Raw genomic sequence first — 18803 nt, 5'->3', positions numbered from 1 at the left:
TTTAATTTGAGCAGGAACTCCCATGGTCGCAAAACAAGCAACCCAATGATGGCAAGTGTCACGGCTTTTCTCCCCAGTGTGAGCAGTGGCAAAAACATAGTGGGAAAAAGTGTCAACCAAAACATGAATATAATTAAGATTCCCAAATGAGGGAATATGTGTGACATCAGTTTGCCAAATTTCACTGGCTTGGAGGCCATGAGGATTAACACTGGGATAAAGGGGTAAAAGGCTGAAGTTTTGACAGTTGGGACAGCCCCTCACAATCTCCTGGTCCTGTTCTCATGTCAGGCGACACGAACGTTGTAGCACCTTAGCATTTTGGTGAAACGAGTCATGTGAAAGCTTAGCATGTTGATAAGCACTGGGGGTAACAACAGCTGTGGTAAAAAAGTCCTCCACCTTACTGCCTTCAACAATGGGACCAGGCAATGAGGTGTGTGACTGCACATGTAAAACAAAATAGTCATGACAGCGATGCTCCAATAGGAACAAAAGATGCTTCAACAAAACAAATAACTGTTGGTTAGAAACTGTTTTTAAAAATGAATGTTGTAATACATGCACTATTCCTACAACATATAAAGAATCTGCAAATAAGTTTAAAGATTGTTTGAACAATGTAAAGGCACAAACAGCTGCAGATAATGCCACTATTTGTGTAGAGCCAGTAACAAAGGTGATGTCTGAGTCCCAGTACCCTCGCTCATTTTTCCATGACACAACACAGCTTTTCCTGAAGGCCCTGAGCCATTGATAAAAACAGTCAGGGCATTTGGGATAGGTACATGAAAAATATGCAATTTCAATTGTAAGGGTAAATCAGTTAAAGGGTGAAGCAATTTATGCCAAGGAATAGAAAAGGCAATGGTTCCACTAAAGTCAGCCAAAGCAGACTGTAGTGAGAGGCTTTCTTAACTCAAAAATCAACGTCCTGTTTGGCCAAAGGCATAAAATGGTGGCTGGGTCCCTGGCCATAAGTTCCTACAGATGATGTCAATCCTTTTGAATGAGGAGCACCAACATGTCAATAAGAGTTGTCAATGTTTTGGAAAAAGAGTGAGGCAAAAAGATCCGCTCCAAAATTCTCAGTGGATCCTGGTGTCCATTGAAACAAGAGCATAAGGCTGAAATGCATTATAAATCAAAACCAACAAAACAGGCAAAGTTAGTATATGATGACTCTGATGCTCCTGTATGTTGGTAGTTATGGTTTGCAAAGCCTTTCTGCCTCAAAGGTGAGTGTACATGGCGACAACAAATTAGAGTCTCCTTTTAACAGGGTAAGAAAAAGTCCCAGGTCTCATGTAGTTATTCCCAGATATGGTTGCACCCAATTGATAGCACCTGGTAGCTTTTGCAGGTCATTGAGTGTTCTGACATTTGTAGCAAGGTGTAAAGGTTAAGGAAGAATAGCTGTCACAACAATTTTCCATCAGAGATATTTCCATGGCACTTGAGTTTGGACCTTTTCCTCTGCTGTACAGAGGTCGGCGCTGCTTAATGATCATCTTAGGTCCATCACAGCCTGAGTGACCAATGAGGATGCCGATGCTGATACTAAAATGTCATCCATATAGTGGTAGATCAAAACCTGCGGGTACATTTTGCGCATAGGACTGAGGCTTTGCTGCAGACATTTAACACATGGTGGGGCTGTTTAACACGCCCTGTGGCAACACAGTCCAGTGAAAACGCGTTGAGGGTTCCCGATGATTAATTGCTGGTACTGTAAATGCAAAGCGAGGTGCACCATCAGGCTGTAACAGTATGGTGAAAGTTTTCACAATAAGGCTGAGCGCCTTTCTCATCAATAGCACTGATGAAACATCTGGGTGAATTATAACCGTCTGTGAAATACCTGAAGTCACAGCACAAAATAAAACTTTCTTTTAAGCTGTAAGGCTTTGTTTACCTGCAGATTTCCTGGTGGCTGAATTGTGGGAAAGAAGGGAGGAAATAAAACCAAAATAAACCAAACATTTAGCAAAAGAGATGAACAATAGAAACAGGTCCTAGCATAACAGTTAGAAACCTAGTAAAAACGTGAAATAAAGCAAATGGGCAAATAGTGTCCTCAGATACCTACTTATTCAGATATATCAGTGTAAATTTGTTTATGTGAAGAAATATATCTTATACCCTACAATGAAAGGCATTGCCTGCAAGGCCACTTTAACAGGAACAACTATTACAGCACAAAGTAGGAAAGAACTGAGGCAAAAGGAAGAACAGCAGCAATGAGATAAATCTAAGTAACTCTAGCTGCTTGGTGGAACGAAAATGTTAACTTGTGAATCAAGAAATACCTTAATTGTGCATGTCTTTTTTTCATAGAAAATTAGTGTTTGTTTGTTTTCATAATTATTGTTGGGCATCTTTCAAAGAGTCCTATTACTTTTTAGCAGGAACCAGTTTATGACTGAGATATGGGCAGCAAGGTAACATGCAATCCTGTGCCTAAATGACTGAAGTTGCTATCAGTGTGGCACTTCTGTGGCCATCAAGGCCACTATGACCTTGCAAGGGCTGCTTAGGGAGCTGGGTGCAATGGGAACTTTGGAAACGGAAAATCCTTTCCCTTTTGTGTTCTCCGTCAAAAGAGACTGACTCCAGTCAGGGGAGTCCCACCCTTACCAGAAAGTGAAGAGAGCCGTTACCCAGCTTGTCATGTTTCCGAGCTTTATGCCTCACCCAGGCAATTTCTCCTGATCTAGAAGCCCCAGACTGATCAGCTGCCACCATCACTGGTGCTGGAAGGGCTAGCTACAAGGAAAGAAGGAAGTTACCTTTAAAGGTGATTCTGTGAAAAACTGTGGTCAGAACTGTTTTTGAATTATTTTGGAAGCAGTAGTCTGCAAAAAATTATTATAGGGGCATCTTATGCATCACCAGTAAGGATAAGAAAATTAAGGGAGACCTCAGTTCAGGAATCACTTAGAAATTCCTTAGAACAAAAAACCAAAGTGAAGCTTCTAAGTATACATTCATAAACAACAAAACATGTTACATCATTATTTGTACACTCTGATCTTGGCCTGCTTCAGTGCATTTGAACTATTCATTCAGTTGTCAGCAGATATAAGTTAAAACATGTTCTTCAGATCATTTTGTCTTGATCCCTCCCTGAGAGTGTCCCATCTCAAGCCACATTTACCAAATACTGTGCCATTTATAGGAGCGATTCTCATATAGAGGCTCAATTAAAACAACCAACCAACCCACCAATCAACATCCCCAAAGAAAACACTCTTGATTTAAGAACACTTTTGAGGAAGTAACTGGTTCTTTCCTTTATAGGTTGTCAAGTTTATTATCACCTTCCTTATCACACCAACAAAATGGGAATGTCCCACAGCATGGCTGCAGCCATGGCTTCCACACCACATTGTACACAGAGAGCTGCTCTGGGACTGGAGTCAGTGTTTTCCGATGCTCTTCTATGGCTTTTCCAATCTTCTCTATTACAGTGTCAAAGTGGGGCTCGGTGTCAGCCAACAGAGGTTTGGCTTCAGAAGGGTCTCGCGAGAGATCAAACAGCAATGGAGGGTCATGATGGGTCACGCCTTCCCCAGAACATGGGCAAAATCCTCTATCATAACAAGCCCCAGCTCCAAGAGGATGGAAGATGGGGGTCACATAATGAGCCTTCCAGATGGCTCCACCTGGCAGGAAAGAAAGAAGGCTTGCAATGATCTTGGTGGTTATCACAAGGCATTAGAAGTGTGAATGTTTTTCTAAAGTTCATTTCTGGTTGCACTTCAGCTCTGTGCTTACTAGTTGATATAGTGTCGTAATTTCATCTAAATTTAAGTGCCACAGAATTAAACCAATAATATAAAATGATTTTGAAATTTCCCCAACATTTTCAGCAAATATCAGTTATTTTTCACTTTGGTTTTTATGAAGACATTAAAAAATAATTTGGAGTTCCCATGGCTTGCTTCCTTGTTAAGGTAGCAGAAGGACAGACAAAGAGCTGAGGCAAGGACTTCTCCATGAGACAAGAAGGGCATGGACTCCCCAGGCCTTGCATTCAAATAGGTGGGTGAGACCTATCCTGAGCTCCAGTAGCCTGCCTGGGACACCACAGGCCTTGAAGCCACGAACAAACGGTGCCATGCAGCGCAGGCAATGCTAGTAAGTTCTTTACCACACACACCTGAAACTGCTTGGAAAGCTGCAATCCCAGAAAAAAATGTGTTAGACAAATGTGCCCTCCCATAGACTGAGCCTAATTTTTGGGAAAGAAGTTCTGTACTCACTGTCCTTCTGGTGCCACCGCACAGCATGTAGGTGAATGCCGCAGTAATGAAAGAGGAACTCGTGCTCTGAATGCTCAACTGTTCCTTGCAGTAAAGGCATCAGATCCCGGCCATCAATCACCCTAGCAGAAAAAACAGAGACTGTCTGAGGTAAGGTGCACAGGACTGCATCCCTGCTGCACACTCTTGCTGGAACTGGCAGCTCTGAACAAGGCAGGCACTTGTAGAAGATTGCAGGTAGATGCTGAATCTCAAATGTAGAGAAGAGGTGACTGAGCTGTGGTAACACTTATGTGTCTAGAAAAGGAGCAGGAGCAAAAAAGAAAATGACAGACTTTTAGAATGTGTTTCCAAACTAGAATTTCCATTGTTTGGGGAGAGAAGGAGGAATAAAGACACTTGTTTGTACCTGTCCTGGGGTAGTACCCCTCCAGCCAGATGAACTACTGTAGGATAAATATCCATAAGGCTTGTAGGTTCATCTATGACTGCACCTGCAGGTAACACTCCTGGCCACCTGAATATCCCTGGGACACGGATTCCTCCTTCCCAGCCTCCCATAGCTTTTCCACCTTTCATTAAAAAAAAGAAAAAGAAAAAGAAAAAGAAAAAAAATATGTTAATTTAAAATAAAGAGAAACATTACACAAATGTTATTGCATTATCATAAGCTATTACCTTTATGAGCCTTCCTTACCCTTTTGTTTTTACCACTAAGTTCCTTCTCCTCAGCATCAGTGAACGTATGTTCACTATATCCGACTACTCGAGTGACTTAACATACTTACTGCCCTCTATTGTTTTACAAACACTTTGTAAGAACTTAGGGTGGATAAAGTCTCAGGCATGAAGTGATTTCCCAGCCTCTTTCTTTTACAGTCCTACAATGTACCTGTTGTAGTCAAATCGAGGGTTCAGATACAAGATGCAACTTATATTTAATGAGAAGTTACATAACCTTAACAAAAATTAACTTGCGATCAGTTGTCTCATGAGGAAATGACAGTTTGAGAATTCATGCTTATAAAAAACACCTGTACAGGCTAGAATTGTCTTAATTTTAAATATGCCTAGTTTGATTGATTCTCAATGATAAAGCACTGTTACTACTTGATTGTACAGTCTTATCTAAGCTTTAGGGGTGTCCTGAGTACTTTACTCATTGCTGCTGGGTTGTCACCATCCCTGACAGCTCTTACCTCTGTATATTCCATTCCAGCCACCCAGCTGCCTTTTGCCTTCTTGTCTTTCCAGCCATCCACCATGATCAGAGGCAAAGTAAACTAGCGTAGTATTTTTCAAGCCTTCTTTGTCAATAGCACCTAGAACCTGGCCTGTAAAAACAGGAATATGTGTGTATTAAAAAGCAAAAATATTGCTTACACTACATAAATTTTAGTCTCTGACTTGAATTACATTCGTCAATGTAATTTCTTATGTATGTAGGGCTGCTTAGTTTTAAAGAAGAGTTTTTTAAGATCAAGATTTGTAGTTGTGATTTCACTGTCTGTAAAAGCACAGAAAATGTGTATGTGCTGTAACCCCTCTGTTACTGGTATTATAACAAGAGTGCAACAACCACAGTCACAGACCAGAAGCCTGTATTGTAAAGGGTAGAAGTGCTACGTGCTGTAAAAATATGAAAACAAAGCATAACCCAAGGCCCCCAAAAGTTAGATTCTGCATCAGTGGTGGCTGTCATGAATAATGAAGAAAAATTGTCATGTACCCTTATCTTATATTGTCTAGCCCACAGTTAGTATTTGCATTAAATTACTGGTTGGATATCATATACATTAATAATGTAGTTCTTTTTTATTTAAAAGTAATTCCTGAGCTGTTTCTGGTGTTCTAAATTATATTTGTGGTGTGTAAGCGTTTGACAGGTAGGACTGAAACCCAATTCTTTCTGTATGTGTACATGATTCTTATCCCTTATGCAAATATGGTTACTTTTCCTCCACTATGACTGGATTATAAATAATTCTCCTTCCCCTGCAAAAAACAGGCTGAAAAATAACATTAATCTAATTTCTGGGGGTATAGTCATTAGCATTTACAGACATTTCTGGATTAATGAATGGGGCTGAAAAATAAGCAATACTTGGCTGAACGCAGCACAGAGAAATAGCCTGCTGGTTTACACCTAGAATTAATTTGCTTTTCAGTTTTATCACCTTCTGATGTCTCCTACATAGAAATAGATAGGACATGACCATAAGAAGATGAAGTTACCTGATCTTTAATATCACAGAAAATTAAATAATTCTCACTTACTTAGTAAGAAGAGCAGAAGAGCTCTTTGACAGAAGCCAAGGGGATATGATTAAAACTCATAAACACTAAACAAAAAAAAAACCCTGAGTGAACAGAAAGACTCATTTGGTCTAAGACTGGAGGAAATAAAATGCCAACACTGTAAGCCAAGAGTGTTCATTCAAGATTGGCAAATGTTCATGAAAAGCTTAGAAGTTTTTTCCTTCTTGTTTTTAATTATCTTCTTTGTTCTTTTAATAACAACTGCATTTTTATTATATATTCAGACCTAGGTATTAGGTAGTTGGAGACATTGTTATTTGCTGTGGTGACTTACCCACCATCCAGTCCATCTCCTCCACGTTGTCTCCATATAAGCCATGGCTGCTCCTCCCAAGAAACCTCTCTGTGGTGAGGAGAGGGGTGTGGGAGTGCAAAAAGGAAAGAAAGAGGAGGAATGGCTTGTGTTTATTTCTAAAAAACAGAAATCAACACTTTATTATTATGGAGGAAGGTTTTCAATTCAAACAGAGGTCAGTTGTAATGGCAAATGGCATTATGATTTGCGTATATACATTTCAACAATTGCTTCAGAAACATCTTACTTTGCAAGGTATTAAAACCCAGTGATTAGGATCTGTGTGATAAAATAATGTTTAGCTTATATAAAATGACCCTCTTTTTTTCCCTGAATCATCGATAGAAAAGTTCCAGATTGAAGCTCCACATTCTGCTATTGCAAACCACCACTGCGCTACTGAAACAAAGCAGGTTCATCTCCTGCCAGCTGTTTCCCACCTATCAGTCTGTATGGCAAGGCTACATCACAGCTGTAATTCTCCTTCCCCAGCCTACACATGCATTTCTGTCATCAGCTGCCATCCCTTAGAGCTGCAATGTTGGTGTCATTGATAGAAATACGTATTTCCTCAAATAGCCTGGAAATACTGAATCCAATCCATGGAAATGTGGGAACGTTATTAGCTTTAGTGAAGCTAGGAATAATGGACAACCTTAAGCAGCAGCTAATTTTTTTATTTAATAATATTATATAATTGTTCATAGTATTAATAATTAAGAGGCATAATAGTACTTCTAATCTTATGTAATATTACAAAAACCTTACATGGGAAAGTGCCATTTAATAGTTGCAAGACATGAAAAAACCAGAAAATTGTGATCAAGGGAAATGCACTTTACCTTTCAATAAATGAAATGGACTCTCTCAAGATGAGGGACGTAGTCCTGTCTGTCACCATTGGCTGCTCAGTAACTTCGTGGTTTCTCATCATAATGCAGTTCCAGTAACGTACAAACCCATAACTTGAGAACCAGGATACAAAGAACAGGAGACTAAACCCAGCAAGGCATGTCAGTATTTTCCAGTGGACTGAAATCAAGCCGGTCAGTCTTCCCAGGGCAGCGGTGAGTGTAATGAGGCCAACCACCTGAGTGGAAAGCCAGAGTTTCCTTCTAAAAGCTCTGTCCATCTCTGGTGTTTCCGTTGGTTGGCAGTCACTTATTAGCGTAAAAGGCATCCCATAAAAATAGTCAAAGCCGTGGTTTAAAGGGTGATGACAATGGTCATTGCGGGATTCGCAGTTAACACCTTGATGCCACTTCCCTGAAAGTACAGATTATTAAAATGTAAAGAGATAATATTTAATAAGAGGCTTTTCCTCATACAAAACATTTCTAAAAAAATGGTTGCTTTTTCCCCCTGCTTGTGAGAACTTCTTCATCCTACACATATGTACTGAGTATGTAGTAATATAATGGGATATATCTTATAATTGTTGAAGGTAAACCTCTACAAGTTATAAATTATTGACAGAGTTATTGGTGCTCTGTACACACATTCACGCCCTGCAGTTTTGATCAAATGTAAAAACCTGGACACTAGAAACTAGGAAACTAGAAACCAAGAAAAATTCAGATTCTCAGAACCGAGCAAAAATGTACAGCTTTCGTGGAGACCTGTCAGGTAGAGAAAAGGAGGAAGTCCTTTTGTAAGCACAGAGCAAAATAACATTGCTCTATTGTTTACCTTCAAGGTTATGCAGACTTTCTTCTGGAATGTTTTGAATGGCTTCATGTCAGGACTACGGCAACACTCAGAGACGTGTTGGTGCCAGACTGATAAGGGAAGCTATGGACAGAGTAGTCGAATAACTGGCAGCTCAGCAGTGGGTTTGCCAGACAAACCAGCAGATCCAGAACTTGAGCTCAGGAGATCAGATTTCTCGTGAAGCTGTACATATGTAAGTAACTCTGCTGAAAATAATAACTCCATATACTGGATGAGAACAAAAGGCTTTTTTTTTATAAATATTTTTGCCATTTATTTGTATTTAATCACATTTTAAGAAGTTTAAGCCACCTTCTTTTAAGTACTGAAGTCTTTATATATATAAAGGAACATACCCTGACCTTTTGCAATACAATTTAATCTTTATTATGGATATATGTCCACTATTACGATGAATGGCACATCAAAATCACACTTTTGCTTCCCCTCCAGTCTGTTCAAACAGACTGGTTAGGCACTTACACAGAGCTGTAACAAGTTGGTTCATTTGGCTCAAACTCTGAGGCTTGTGAATATCTGAGTCAAGCGACCAAAATCTACCTGTCATCAGAGAGATGTAGTTTAATTGCATTTTATGACCTCTGATGTAATGCAGGCCTTGGATACAAGATCTATAGATCAAAATTAGCTTTTAGAATTTTACTCGAACACTAATTTGAAACAAATTCTTATTGTAGAGTAAGGAATTGTGTACTTAGGATACTATCCTAAACAAATGGTTCACTACGTTACCAATTCTGGTAGCCAGCCCTGAGTAGGTTTCGGTAGAACTGCTGTGCATTACAATAGAAGCAGAACAAACTGCTTCAGAGGCAAAAAAATGCTACTTTGTGGATATAAATATAAAGAAGGGGTAAAAGTTCTGTTCTAGGTAAATGAGTTGCTTTCAGCTAAAATCTCTACTCAGTTTGCCTCTTGACATACTAGAGCCAGCTATAGAATGAAACAGGTTTGTTATCAATAGATATATGCATTGGTCATAAATACAGGTGCAGCTAATGTATCCTTGGACTTCAGATGCACTTCAGCACCTAAATCTCCAGCTGAGCTTGATAAAGCCTTCTGACATGCTACAGAAGACTCAAATCTCCAGAAGATAAACTAAGTGTATAATATAAATACATCTTTGAAGGCATATGTTATACAACACTGGCTTTCTGACTACAAAGAACCTGCAAAGCATTTCCCAACAATAAGTCTGATTAGCACATCAAGCTACAGGTTATTAATAGGATTTAACTTTGCAACTAAACTGGTTGTGCTTAGAGCAAAACAATCACAAATGATTCAAGTGAGACTATTTAGTTCTCATTCAGCTGCAGTGATGTGGGCAGATGTTGTGTAAGATTTCTTGATTCACGACTTGAATATAAAGTTCTTACTGCTTTTTTTGCATCACTTATCACCAGTGTTTTCCACCATCCCCTATGGCACAATTAATCAGAATCTTTCAATTCAGTTAAAGTAAATGGTGCTTTTTGGTGTCTATAGTGCGGTTTTAGTTAAGATGCCCACAGGGAAGATGCCAGCCCAGTTTGCTAGCTAGCTTCTAGGAGGTATGCAGCACAACCTCCCTGCAGGACAACTCCCTTGGCAAAGTGGAGAAGAATCTGTTCGTTTCGTTTGTGATTACATGCTGCAACCAAGCTGAAGTGTTTGGCTAATAGACATGGACTTTTTTATGAGCTATTTAAAACAACTGAAATAATATCACCACAAAACTATTAGGAGAAGAAGATTCAGTAATATAGAACTTAAAATGCTTAGAGGGCTTGATTTAGTATTGTACTTGATTTAGTATGGTTTAGATTTATTTTGCTTAATGAATACAAATCCATTCCTGCAGACACTTCTACTAGTAAATTCAGTTTATTTGTGTAGCCAATATTTTTATGTGTCAGACAGATTTTGGATATTGACATTTAGATGCTCAGATGAGGTAGGGCAAATAGCTGAAAATTCAGCTCAGAAACATTTGTGTTTTATCAGTCTGTGGAACTATGTGACATATCTAAGATAAATAATTATTTGAAACGGGATCATGACCAAAAATTACAACTGTATTAGAAAAAAGAAGTCCTATAAAATATAAGGTAAAATGGAATTCACATTAATGCTGAAGGAGGCAATGTTTTGTGGGTTGTACTGAAGACTCAGTGAACCACAGTGGCACGCTGTTATTAAAGAAAAATAATTGTTTTGTTTCTGTTTTTGAAATGCCAAATCCTGTGATATTATGAACTGGCTATATTGTTTTAAGTAACAGCTGTTCCCTTTTGCTGTGAATATTCTCTGAGCTGTATGAAGTGTTGTCATGCTTATTTGAATGGTACTCATGTTTTTTTTTTTTTTAAATGAAATCGCATTACAATAATTACCGTATACCTGATAGAATAGTATTCAAGAAATATTAACATATTCTCTGTTATATATTTTGACAACCACAGCTGTGCTTGAAGCAAGTCAACAGTTAATATTGTTCTCTTTATCCAGATGTCTATTGTTTTAAAAGAGATTCTTTTTGGTCAGGATTTCTTCTTAAAATATATTCTTAAATCGGGAAATAAAATTATTACAACTGAGGTATGAGTAGTTGCTAACAAAAACAAATTATTTGAGTGAGATGTGCAGGTGAAACACATTCTAGGCCATCTTCAGGAGTGTTCACATACCTATTAGTCCTGTGCTGTAGCCTTGCTGCTGCAGTATTTTGGCAAAAGTGGTTTCATTTGGAGGAAGTCCTCCGGAGCCTCCATTCCAAAAAATAACACGGTAGTTGTTTACAGCATCCATCCCTAAAAAACACAGCAATAAACAATCTTAGTAAGTATAAATGATAGACTTGTTTCTTGGTTGCATTGATATTATGGTGTTAAAAGTTTACCCTAATGCTGTTTGTTTGGGGAAATTAATCTAGGACTCTGGACAAGACTAAGAAAAAGTTAAGTCTATTATATAATACCTAGTCTATTAATAATCTCTCTCTCTAATAATAATAATAATAATCTATTATTATACGATTGTATAGGAGTGTTTATATGTCACAGTGGCATCCAGACTGTGTGGAGTGTACTTACTTCTTGTGACTGTGAGGCAGGGAGGAGGGTAGGGAGACTTCAGCCTTCTGTCAGCCTCAAATTCCAGCTTGCATAAGACTGCCTGGGGAACTCAAGATTTCCCAGCACAGTGGCATGGCTGGTGTCCGACTTCTGAAACCCACAGAGTAGCTATCTAGCACCACAGTCTTCTCACCTTCAGGGTTACACCCTGTTATTTAGCATTATATGCTGGCATAAACCCATAATACAATGTTATGTGAAGTACAATCTGTCATGCAAATACTGAACATCTCTGGCCCTGTTATAGTGGGAGAGAGTCTGGAAAAGCTCATGTGTATTTTCAAGCTATCTATCTCAGTGGTAAAATGATAAAAGCAGGATGACATGTCAGCTTCAAAATGCCTTGGAAATGAAGACACTCAATATAATTTGCAATAGGACAAACATTAGAGAGTTGCTGTTAGAAACATGTAGAGTTATTTGTTTTTCATATCTCTTAATATCAGGGATGCAGTTTGATCGGATAGTATTTTTTCTTCAAAAACAAAACTGGGAAAAATAATATAGCTGCCAAACTGTTATTTCATAGGGTGGATGAATTCTGACACATAGGTAACAAAGCTGTACTGTAAACGACTTGTTCTGCACCTCGAATGGAGGCAATGGACACACATTTGCATAGATCCACTCTTCTGCCTGCAGGGCTGAGCTGTTTCTGGTATCTGATGAGGAGTCACCCATGACAGAAAATATTGTAACTAGTGCTTTAGAAATGTGTTGTTTTTCATGTTCTGTGTAATGACTTTTTTGAATGTAACAGTTTGTATTAACTCCATTCTGACTGCAATCTGTGCAATAGAGCACCAAAAGGCAACCAAAGTTGTGAGCTGGAGGGGGCACAAGGTGCTCTGCAGAGCTGGTTCTTTGCTCTGCTTCCCTTCAGGTCAGTTCATTGCACCCCATAAATATAGATGCCACCTCAAAGGTACTAGGCCTAGCTGGCACATCTTTTTGTGCCTCAATAAGAGATGACAAGTCAGTGGCACTCCCCCTGTTTGCACAGCCTCATTTCTTTTGTGCCCGTTGTATAACATTGTTCCCTTCAGCAATAAAGCAATCTTTAAAGGCTGCTTGGTTTTTCAAGGCAAACCTGATCGGAGAGGATATCTGCCAGTGAGGAAAGCTGCTCTGCTGGGGGTGCAAAGTGGAGCTGCAGCGATGTGTTGGGTCAGTTTCACGCCTTCCTTTGCCAGGCCATCGATGTTTGGTGTCCTAAAAATGCAACCAACACTGTCATATTTCATTCAGAGAGTCTTTAAGGGAACAAGGTTGAGGAATAATACATTTACCTTTATTCTGGAAAGTTTATTCTATTTGAAGATGGCCAGGAATATTTCCTCCCCCCCCCCCTTCTTTATTAACAATTGCTACTTGTAAAAATCTTAAGCCACTCATTCCTTCTTGTTTCCCAAGTCCTGTGAAGGGCCTTGCAGAAACGTGCCCCACTGTTTTTGGAAAGAGAACTCATGCCTTGGAGATGATGCTATGCTGAAGTAGAGGCCCACCATGCAGAGCCCCATCAGCTACCTATGATCATCAGCTGCCTATCAGAAATTTACCCATGCCAATCTGGTTGAGATTCTGAGAACTTCGCTGGGTGAAGGGAGTGATCATACTGAATTTGGTTTTGTTCAAATAGGTGATAGGCTGGTAGGAAGCCAGCAGGCAACACCATGGCATGATTTTCAAAGAGAAGACAAGTTCTATGTCCTTGGGTCTGAAAAGAGAAGTATTTCCAAGTAACACAGCTTGTTGCAGTGATTTATACATTATTTTGCCGTGAGACTGGGAGGTAATGGCAAAACAGAGTTAAATGAAATAATGAGGCCTGATATGTTGAAAGAGGGGACAACACTTCTACCTTCAGGCATGTGCAAGAGCTTAGCTGTTTCTCAGCGTTGGACAATTAAGGAATACACAAGAACAGTTGACAGTTGACATATTCACACAGTAAAGCAGCTCCACATAGCAGAGCTAGAGCCCTGTGAACGCCCTCTAGGCTGTGATATAATCCTGGTAGTGCTTTACATTTACCATTAATGGCATCCTTGTGAAATCTTTCCATTTCTCCAGGAAACGAAATTAAAGACAACTTGAATAGCTGATGATGGGCAGAGATTGTAGTCTTACATTAAGTAACACACCAGCTCTGTTCACTTTTATGCTTAGTTTTCTTACCTGATAGTATCATTCCCATAGCAACCTACATCCCCTATGCCGAGATCATCAGCCATCAACAGGACAATGTTTGGCTGTGTGATGGAAAGCTCTGTAAGTGGTGGCTGCAGAAGCAGACCAAAAATCAGGGGTGTGACCAGTGATGTCCTGAAACACAGAAGAAGTCGTATGAAATGATTAATAAAATTGAATGTATTGTTAGCAGTTTGACTTTAAGACAACTAGAGCAAAGGAGTTGTTAAGGGTTAATTCAGGTTACAAGCACTTCGTAGGTCCTGCTAAGCACAAATCCTTTTGTTCAGAAAAGGAACTTCACAAAGTTGGCATCTCCACAAGACAGAGGAGCTGACAGGGAGCTCAGCTCGGGCAATGAGCTTCGCAAAATGAGGGGAAAGGTGGTTCCGGCAGGGGGAGATCCCGACTACCGACTCGTTGGCCAGTGACTCAAGAAATCCCTCAGACCCAAATGAAGTTGAGACTGAGCATGGGAACTAATTAACATGAGAATCGAGAGAATTATTTGACAAATGTGAAACAGAGTACTAAGTAATGAAGTAGTTGGGTAACTTGTAACGAGTGAAGGCTGATGTCTTTGTATGCTAGACTGTAAAAATAGCATAATTTTGAAAATGGGGGAGCTAGGCATTTGGGGGTTGCCACCTAGCTCCCTACCTAGCACAAACTAGAATAAAGAAATAAGGACTACATCGACTTGGGGTGTGAACTGGTGCTGTGCACTGGGTAACGAACCCGCCTATGGGACAACGGAAGGAAAGAAGCCCATGACCTGGCCATTCCTCACTCCCACGGCACAAGGCTGAAGAGCCTCACACGTGAGCTCGGCTGCACACCAGGTCACTCTCTGCCCAGATGTAGAGGGTGTGTTAAGTTTTGATCATTGACCCAAACAGATGTCATGAAAAGGAAAATGTCAGGACCGCAACTTTAAAATCTTCTTTTCTGATTGTTTCCAATCAGATTTGTTCATTACTTGGGAATTTACATGTGGCAGGTGACATATAAGTGATTTTGCTTTACTAGCTTGGAATGTTTTTTAGAAGTTGGTCTGACAAATTGAGAATGAGATCAACTTCCTCTGAAATCCTTCTCACCCAGACTGGAACCTTTGTGTTGTGAAAAACTTAAGAACAAAAAAAACAAACCAAAAAAAATCACATTGTGAATACACTTTACGTATAAACAATGCTACTCTTTTATAATACAGTATTATGTCATTATTAAACATCTCACTTTAGATCTAAGTATGAAATAATACTAATTCATGAACTTTTCTTACCAATAAGATATTAGCTGCCATACCATTTCTGCATTTGGAGTGTTCAGAATCTGCACAACCAAGAGTGAGAGCCTAGTCATGTTTGCATCTTCCTAGTAATCACTGCAATAAAAATAGATAAAAACTTAAAGCCTGTCAGCATTCTCTGTTTTATTTACTTCAGTGCATCTCGTTCATGAAGAAGAATAAAGGCATTAATGTTATTTTTATTGCTAGTGTCACTTAAAGAAATTTTTCTTTTTTTTTTGTGTAGAGAAGTTTATTTTAAAATAGTAAAATAATTCTCTTTTCTTACATGACTCAGCTGTATGAAAAATGCTTATTATTCAGAAAGGAAGAGAAGAGATTTTAAAATCCAGTCTTCAATATAATTTATTTTTCTGTAATCGCAGAGACAGTAGTAGCCTGCTGCTTCTTCACATAATGTGCCAAATTTCCTTTCAGGCTGGGAAGAGATCTCTTTATTTACAGAAATTCTAGTCATCCTCTTCCAACAATGACATTTTCTTAGAAGACACTGAATTTGTGACCTGTTGCGGTTTGACTCTGAGCTGAGCCTTTCCAGTCTTTGTGTGTGTCAGATCTCAGGGTATGGTGTTATTTTCCCCCTCCCTGCACAGTTTTCTGCAAAGATTCCTCAGGGGCTTTCTCTTCCACTGCCAGGACAAGACAGACTGTTGCAGGCTTTGAAGTAAGGGCCAAATGACCTTGGTTCATAGGCTTTTAAATAGACTCCTTTCAAATCTATCCCATATCTGCTTGAGCTATCCAAAGCATCTGAATTTTTAAAATTACGCTTGTTTCACATTTTGTTTTCCAGAAATGATAGTATTTAGCAGCTTAGTTAACATCTATAGTTCTTACATTTTATTCATCAACACTGTAAGCCTCAATGGGAGAATTTAAATTCCTAGGCTTAGAAAATTGGCATCCAAACACTCTAAACACTTATTTACAAGCACCAATGCTGATGCAGCATCGCTATCTACAGACAGTTTCCTGCATTTCGATTTGTGCCTTTTCTGCATCCCGAGTAGGTATAGGAAAGACACTGGGGGATACCTCAGCCGTCTTTTATTTATACATACTGTGTGCCTCCAAAACAGTTGAAATGAAAGGGAGTTGGAAATATTCAGATTTAATTGTGTAATTGGTTGTTACTAACTGCCTGTACTTCACAACAAAGACACATTGATTCAAGGCACAGCCTGGAGTTCAAGGCTGAGCTTCCTCAGAAGCTGCCTGTGAATTGGCAGGTGATATATGGAAAATAGTTACCGCGCTGACTGATACTATCCCTGTCAAGACATTTCCTTAGTGAAAGGTGGTGGGAGACCAGTCAGAGGAACTAGCAGCTCTGGTGGGAGCAAGAGGGACAATGAAAGCAGCCTACTCTGTTCCTCCCCTCCCTGAGAAGCTGGGGGGAGCCCAGGTCCCCACAGGGCAGTGTAACTCCTTGCTTGGTCCCTGGCAGCTGGGGCAGCAGCAAGCACCCACCAGGTTCAGCCACAAGCAGCTGGTAGGATGCCTTTCTGGGGACCTCTTTGTGACCACTTTTGCTTAAGGGGCACTTAAGCCAAACTGCAAGCAGACAGTCCCCTTTGCCATCTGAACTGAATTTGGCTTAAAGTAAAACTCTTTCCTCCCTCTGCCATTATTTAATCCCCGCAAAGGAGTTTAGATTTTATCCCTTTCTTCATCCATTTTAATAATCTATGCAGATATAGCTTGCATATCTTTCATATTTTACTTTTTTCCTCTACTGATGGAACTGTTTTTTAATCCGTCTTTACTTTTCTATCAAAATACCTACACGATACTGAAATCCCAATTCAAGCCAGTTTGCATAAGAGTAAATACTCATATTTTTAGATGCACTCAGTACATATTTGTACTGAGTCAGTACATATTTGTGGTGTCAGTCTGGCAACACTCAGTGAAAAGTCTTACCGGTAATTCCATTCAATTTGGTACTGTTCAGTCTAGGAGAAAATCTTTTAAAATTCCTATTTTGTAGACTTGATATAGATAAAATAAAAGCCAGACATGATAAAATGTTGCCCGCAGCTCTCACTTTATATGCACGCTTGTGTGAGAATACTGTTGTTGTAAAGGAAAATGCCTTTTAAAAACTTCCTCAAGATATTTTTATCTAGAGAAGCAAAATAAATTTTCCAAATGCCCGTTAAAACTTTCCCATGCGTTTCCCAACATAGTAAGGGAGGAATACAGTACCTGGTAAAGTTATGCTCAAAGCAGGCAGCTGATAGACTGGAGCGTGAGCTTAGTTTTAGTTGACTTAAAACGACTCCAAATTTTTCAGCACGACTGCTGCTACAGCGCAGTGTCTAACATCTGTTTCTGAAAGCAGTCCTTAAATCTGCCCTAGCTGCTCATGCGCGCTTTGCCACAGGAAAGCTGTGTAATACCAGAGCTTGCAAGCAGCTGGATGGTCCAACTTACTCTGGAGTCCCTTAAGCTGTACATCCCACCGCTGTTTGCACAATGGTGACATTCATACTGTACGTGAGGGTTGGGGAACACCACAGAGGTAGCTAAAATGTTTTCTTCCCAACCACCATTTCTGAAGGGAAGGAAAGGACCTCCTCCAAGTCTGAGACACTCCCATGAAAGGCACTGTAAATAACAGTTCTCCATAACCCCCTCCTTGTTTCCACCAAGAAAAACAGAAAATCACTGTACTTACGAAGCAGCAATTCTTTGTCTGTAGAAATAAAAATCGAGCAGATATCTTCACTTTACCAGCATCCCAAGTGCCTGCAGTGATGATAAGGTCATCTCTGCACACACAGTGAGAAACAGTTTTAGGGCGTGGGGAGGAAATGCTGGCAAGAGACCTGAATTTGCTTTTTCAGGAGGTGAGTCATTCGGCTTCACTTCTGAGTGCTGCCTGTTTTCTTGTCATCACTCGAAGGGACAAATTAAGGTTACACGCTGGCTAATGCTCGCTTTCTTGATTTTTCATGTTTGAGTCCTGTTGTACCAAGTGTTATGGGACAGCATGAGATGCTACCAAACAGGAATCTTGGTTTCCTGACAGAGAATTTTCTTGTTTCATTATTAAAAAAAAGAAAAAGAAAAAGAAAAAGAAGAGTGTTTTCATATCTTACGAGAGAAGGGAGATGTAGTTATGAGTTGGTGGTTCATCACCAATTGCAGCACTCAGGTTGGTTTGCTAGTGGAACACCTCCAAGGCAAGTTACAGCACCACAAGTGATCCCTGCCCTGCTCTCTCCCACGTCAATACTTCCATGCTGGAGTACTTCCAGCCAGCGCACAAAGAAGTGATGTGTCTGGTTTTCCTTTTTTCTGTGCCTGCTTCCCTATCACCACTCATATTATAACAGCTCAATTTGTACCTTTCCAGTTCCCATTCCCCTTCACTGTGCCTTTAGTGCTTCAGAGTCACTCATATAAATAGGATTTCTTGTTGTCTGATGCCCTCTGCTGCTGTGTATTTGCTAAAAAGAAAGCACCTTCTGAAGTGCTGGGTTTCTCTCTCCAGGTTGCAATCAGTCCCAGCTGGGCCCTGCTGACTGGAAGAGCCCCTTCTGCAGCTGGGGTCTCTTCCACAGCTC

The 18803-nt window shown here is 39.8% G+C and overlaps 1 protein-coding gene across 3 annotated transcripts; it reads right to left on the bottom strand.

The window, feature by feature from the left end:
* Positions 1–288: 288 nt before the first annotated feature.
* Positions 289–18026, bottom strand: LOC102057432 (arylsulfatase D-like). 3 transcript variants are annotated; one of them, XM_027815743.2, is made up of 11 exons: positions 17912–18026; positions 15205–15306; positions 13908–14054; positions 12820–12941; positions 11283–11405; positions 7722–8145; positions 6859–6995; positions 5465–5599; positions 4675–4837; positions 4266–4387; positions 289–3665 (listed from the first exon to the last, which is right to left on the bottom strand). In XM_027815743.2, the coding sequence occupies exons 2-11, from the start codon at positions 15282–15284 to the stop codon at positions 3295–3297; spliced, it is 1824 nt and encodes a 607-aa protein (XP_027671544.2). In that variant the 5' UTR covers positions 15285–15306; positions 17912–18026; the 3' UTR covers positions 289–3294. The 3 variants fall into 3 exon arrangements, with proteins under 3 accessions (XP_027671544.2, XP_055559145.1, XP_055559144.1); XM_055703170.1 differs by lacking the exon at positions 17912–18026 and adding an exon at positions 17668–17815; XM_055703169.1 differs by lacking the exon at positions 17912–18026 and adding an exon at positions 17440–17624.
* Between the last annotated feature and the right edge of the window lie 777 nt (positions 18027–18803).

Source organism: Falco cherrug, chromosome 2, assembly GCF_023634085.1.
Source record: "Falco cherrug isolate bFalChe1 chromosome 2, bFalChe1.pri, whole genome shotgun sequence".
Taxonomy (NCBI): Eukaryota; Metazoa; Chordata; class Aves; order Falconiformes; family Falconidae; genus Falco; species Falco cherrug.
The sequence above is the reverse complement of the archived record's forward strand: the minus strand, read 5'-3'. Positions and strand labels throughout refer to the sequence as shown.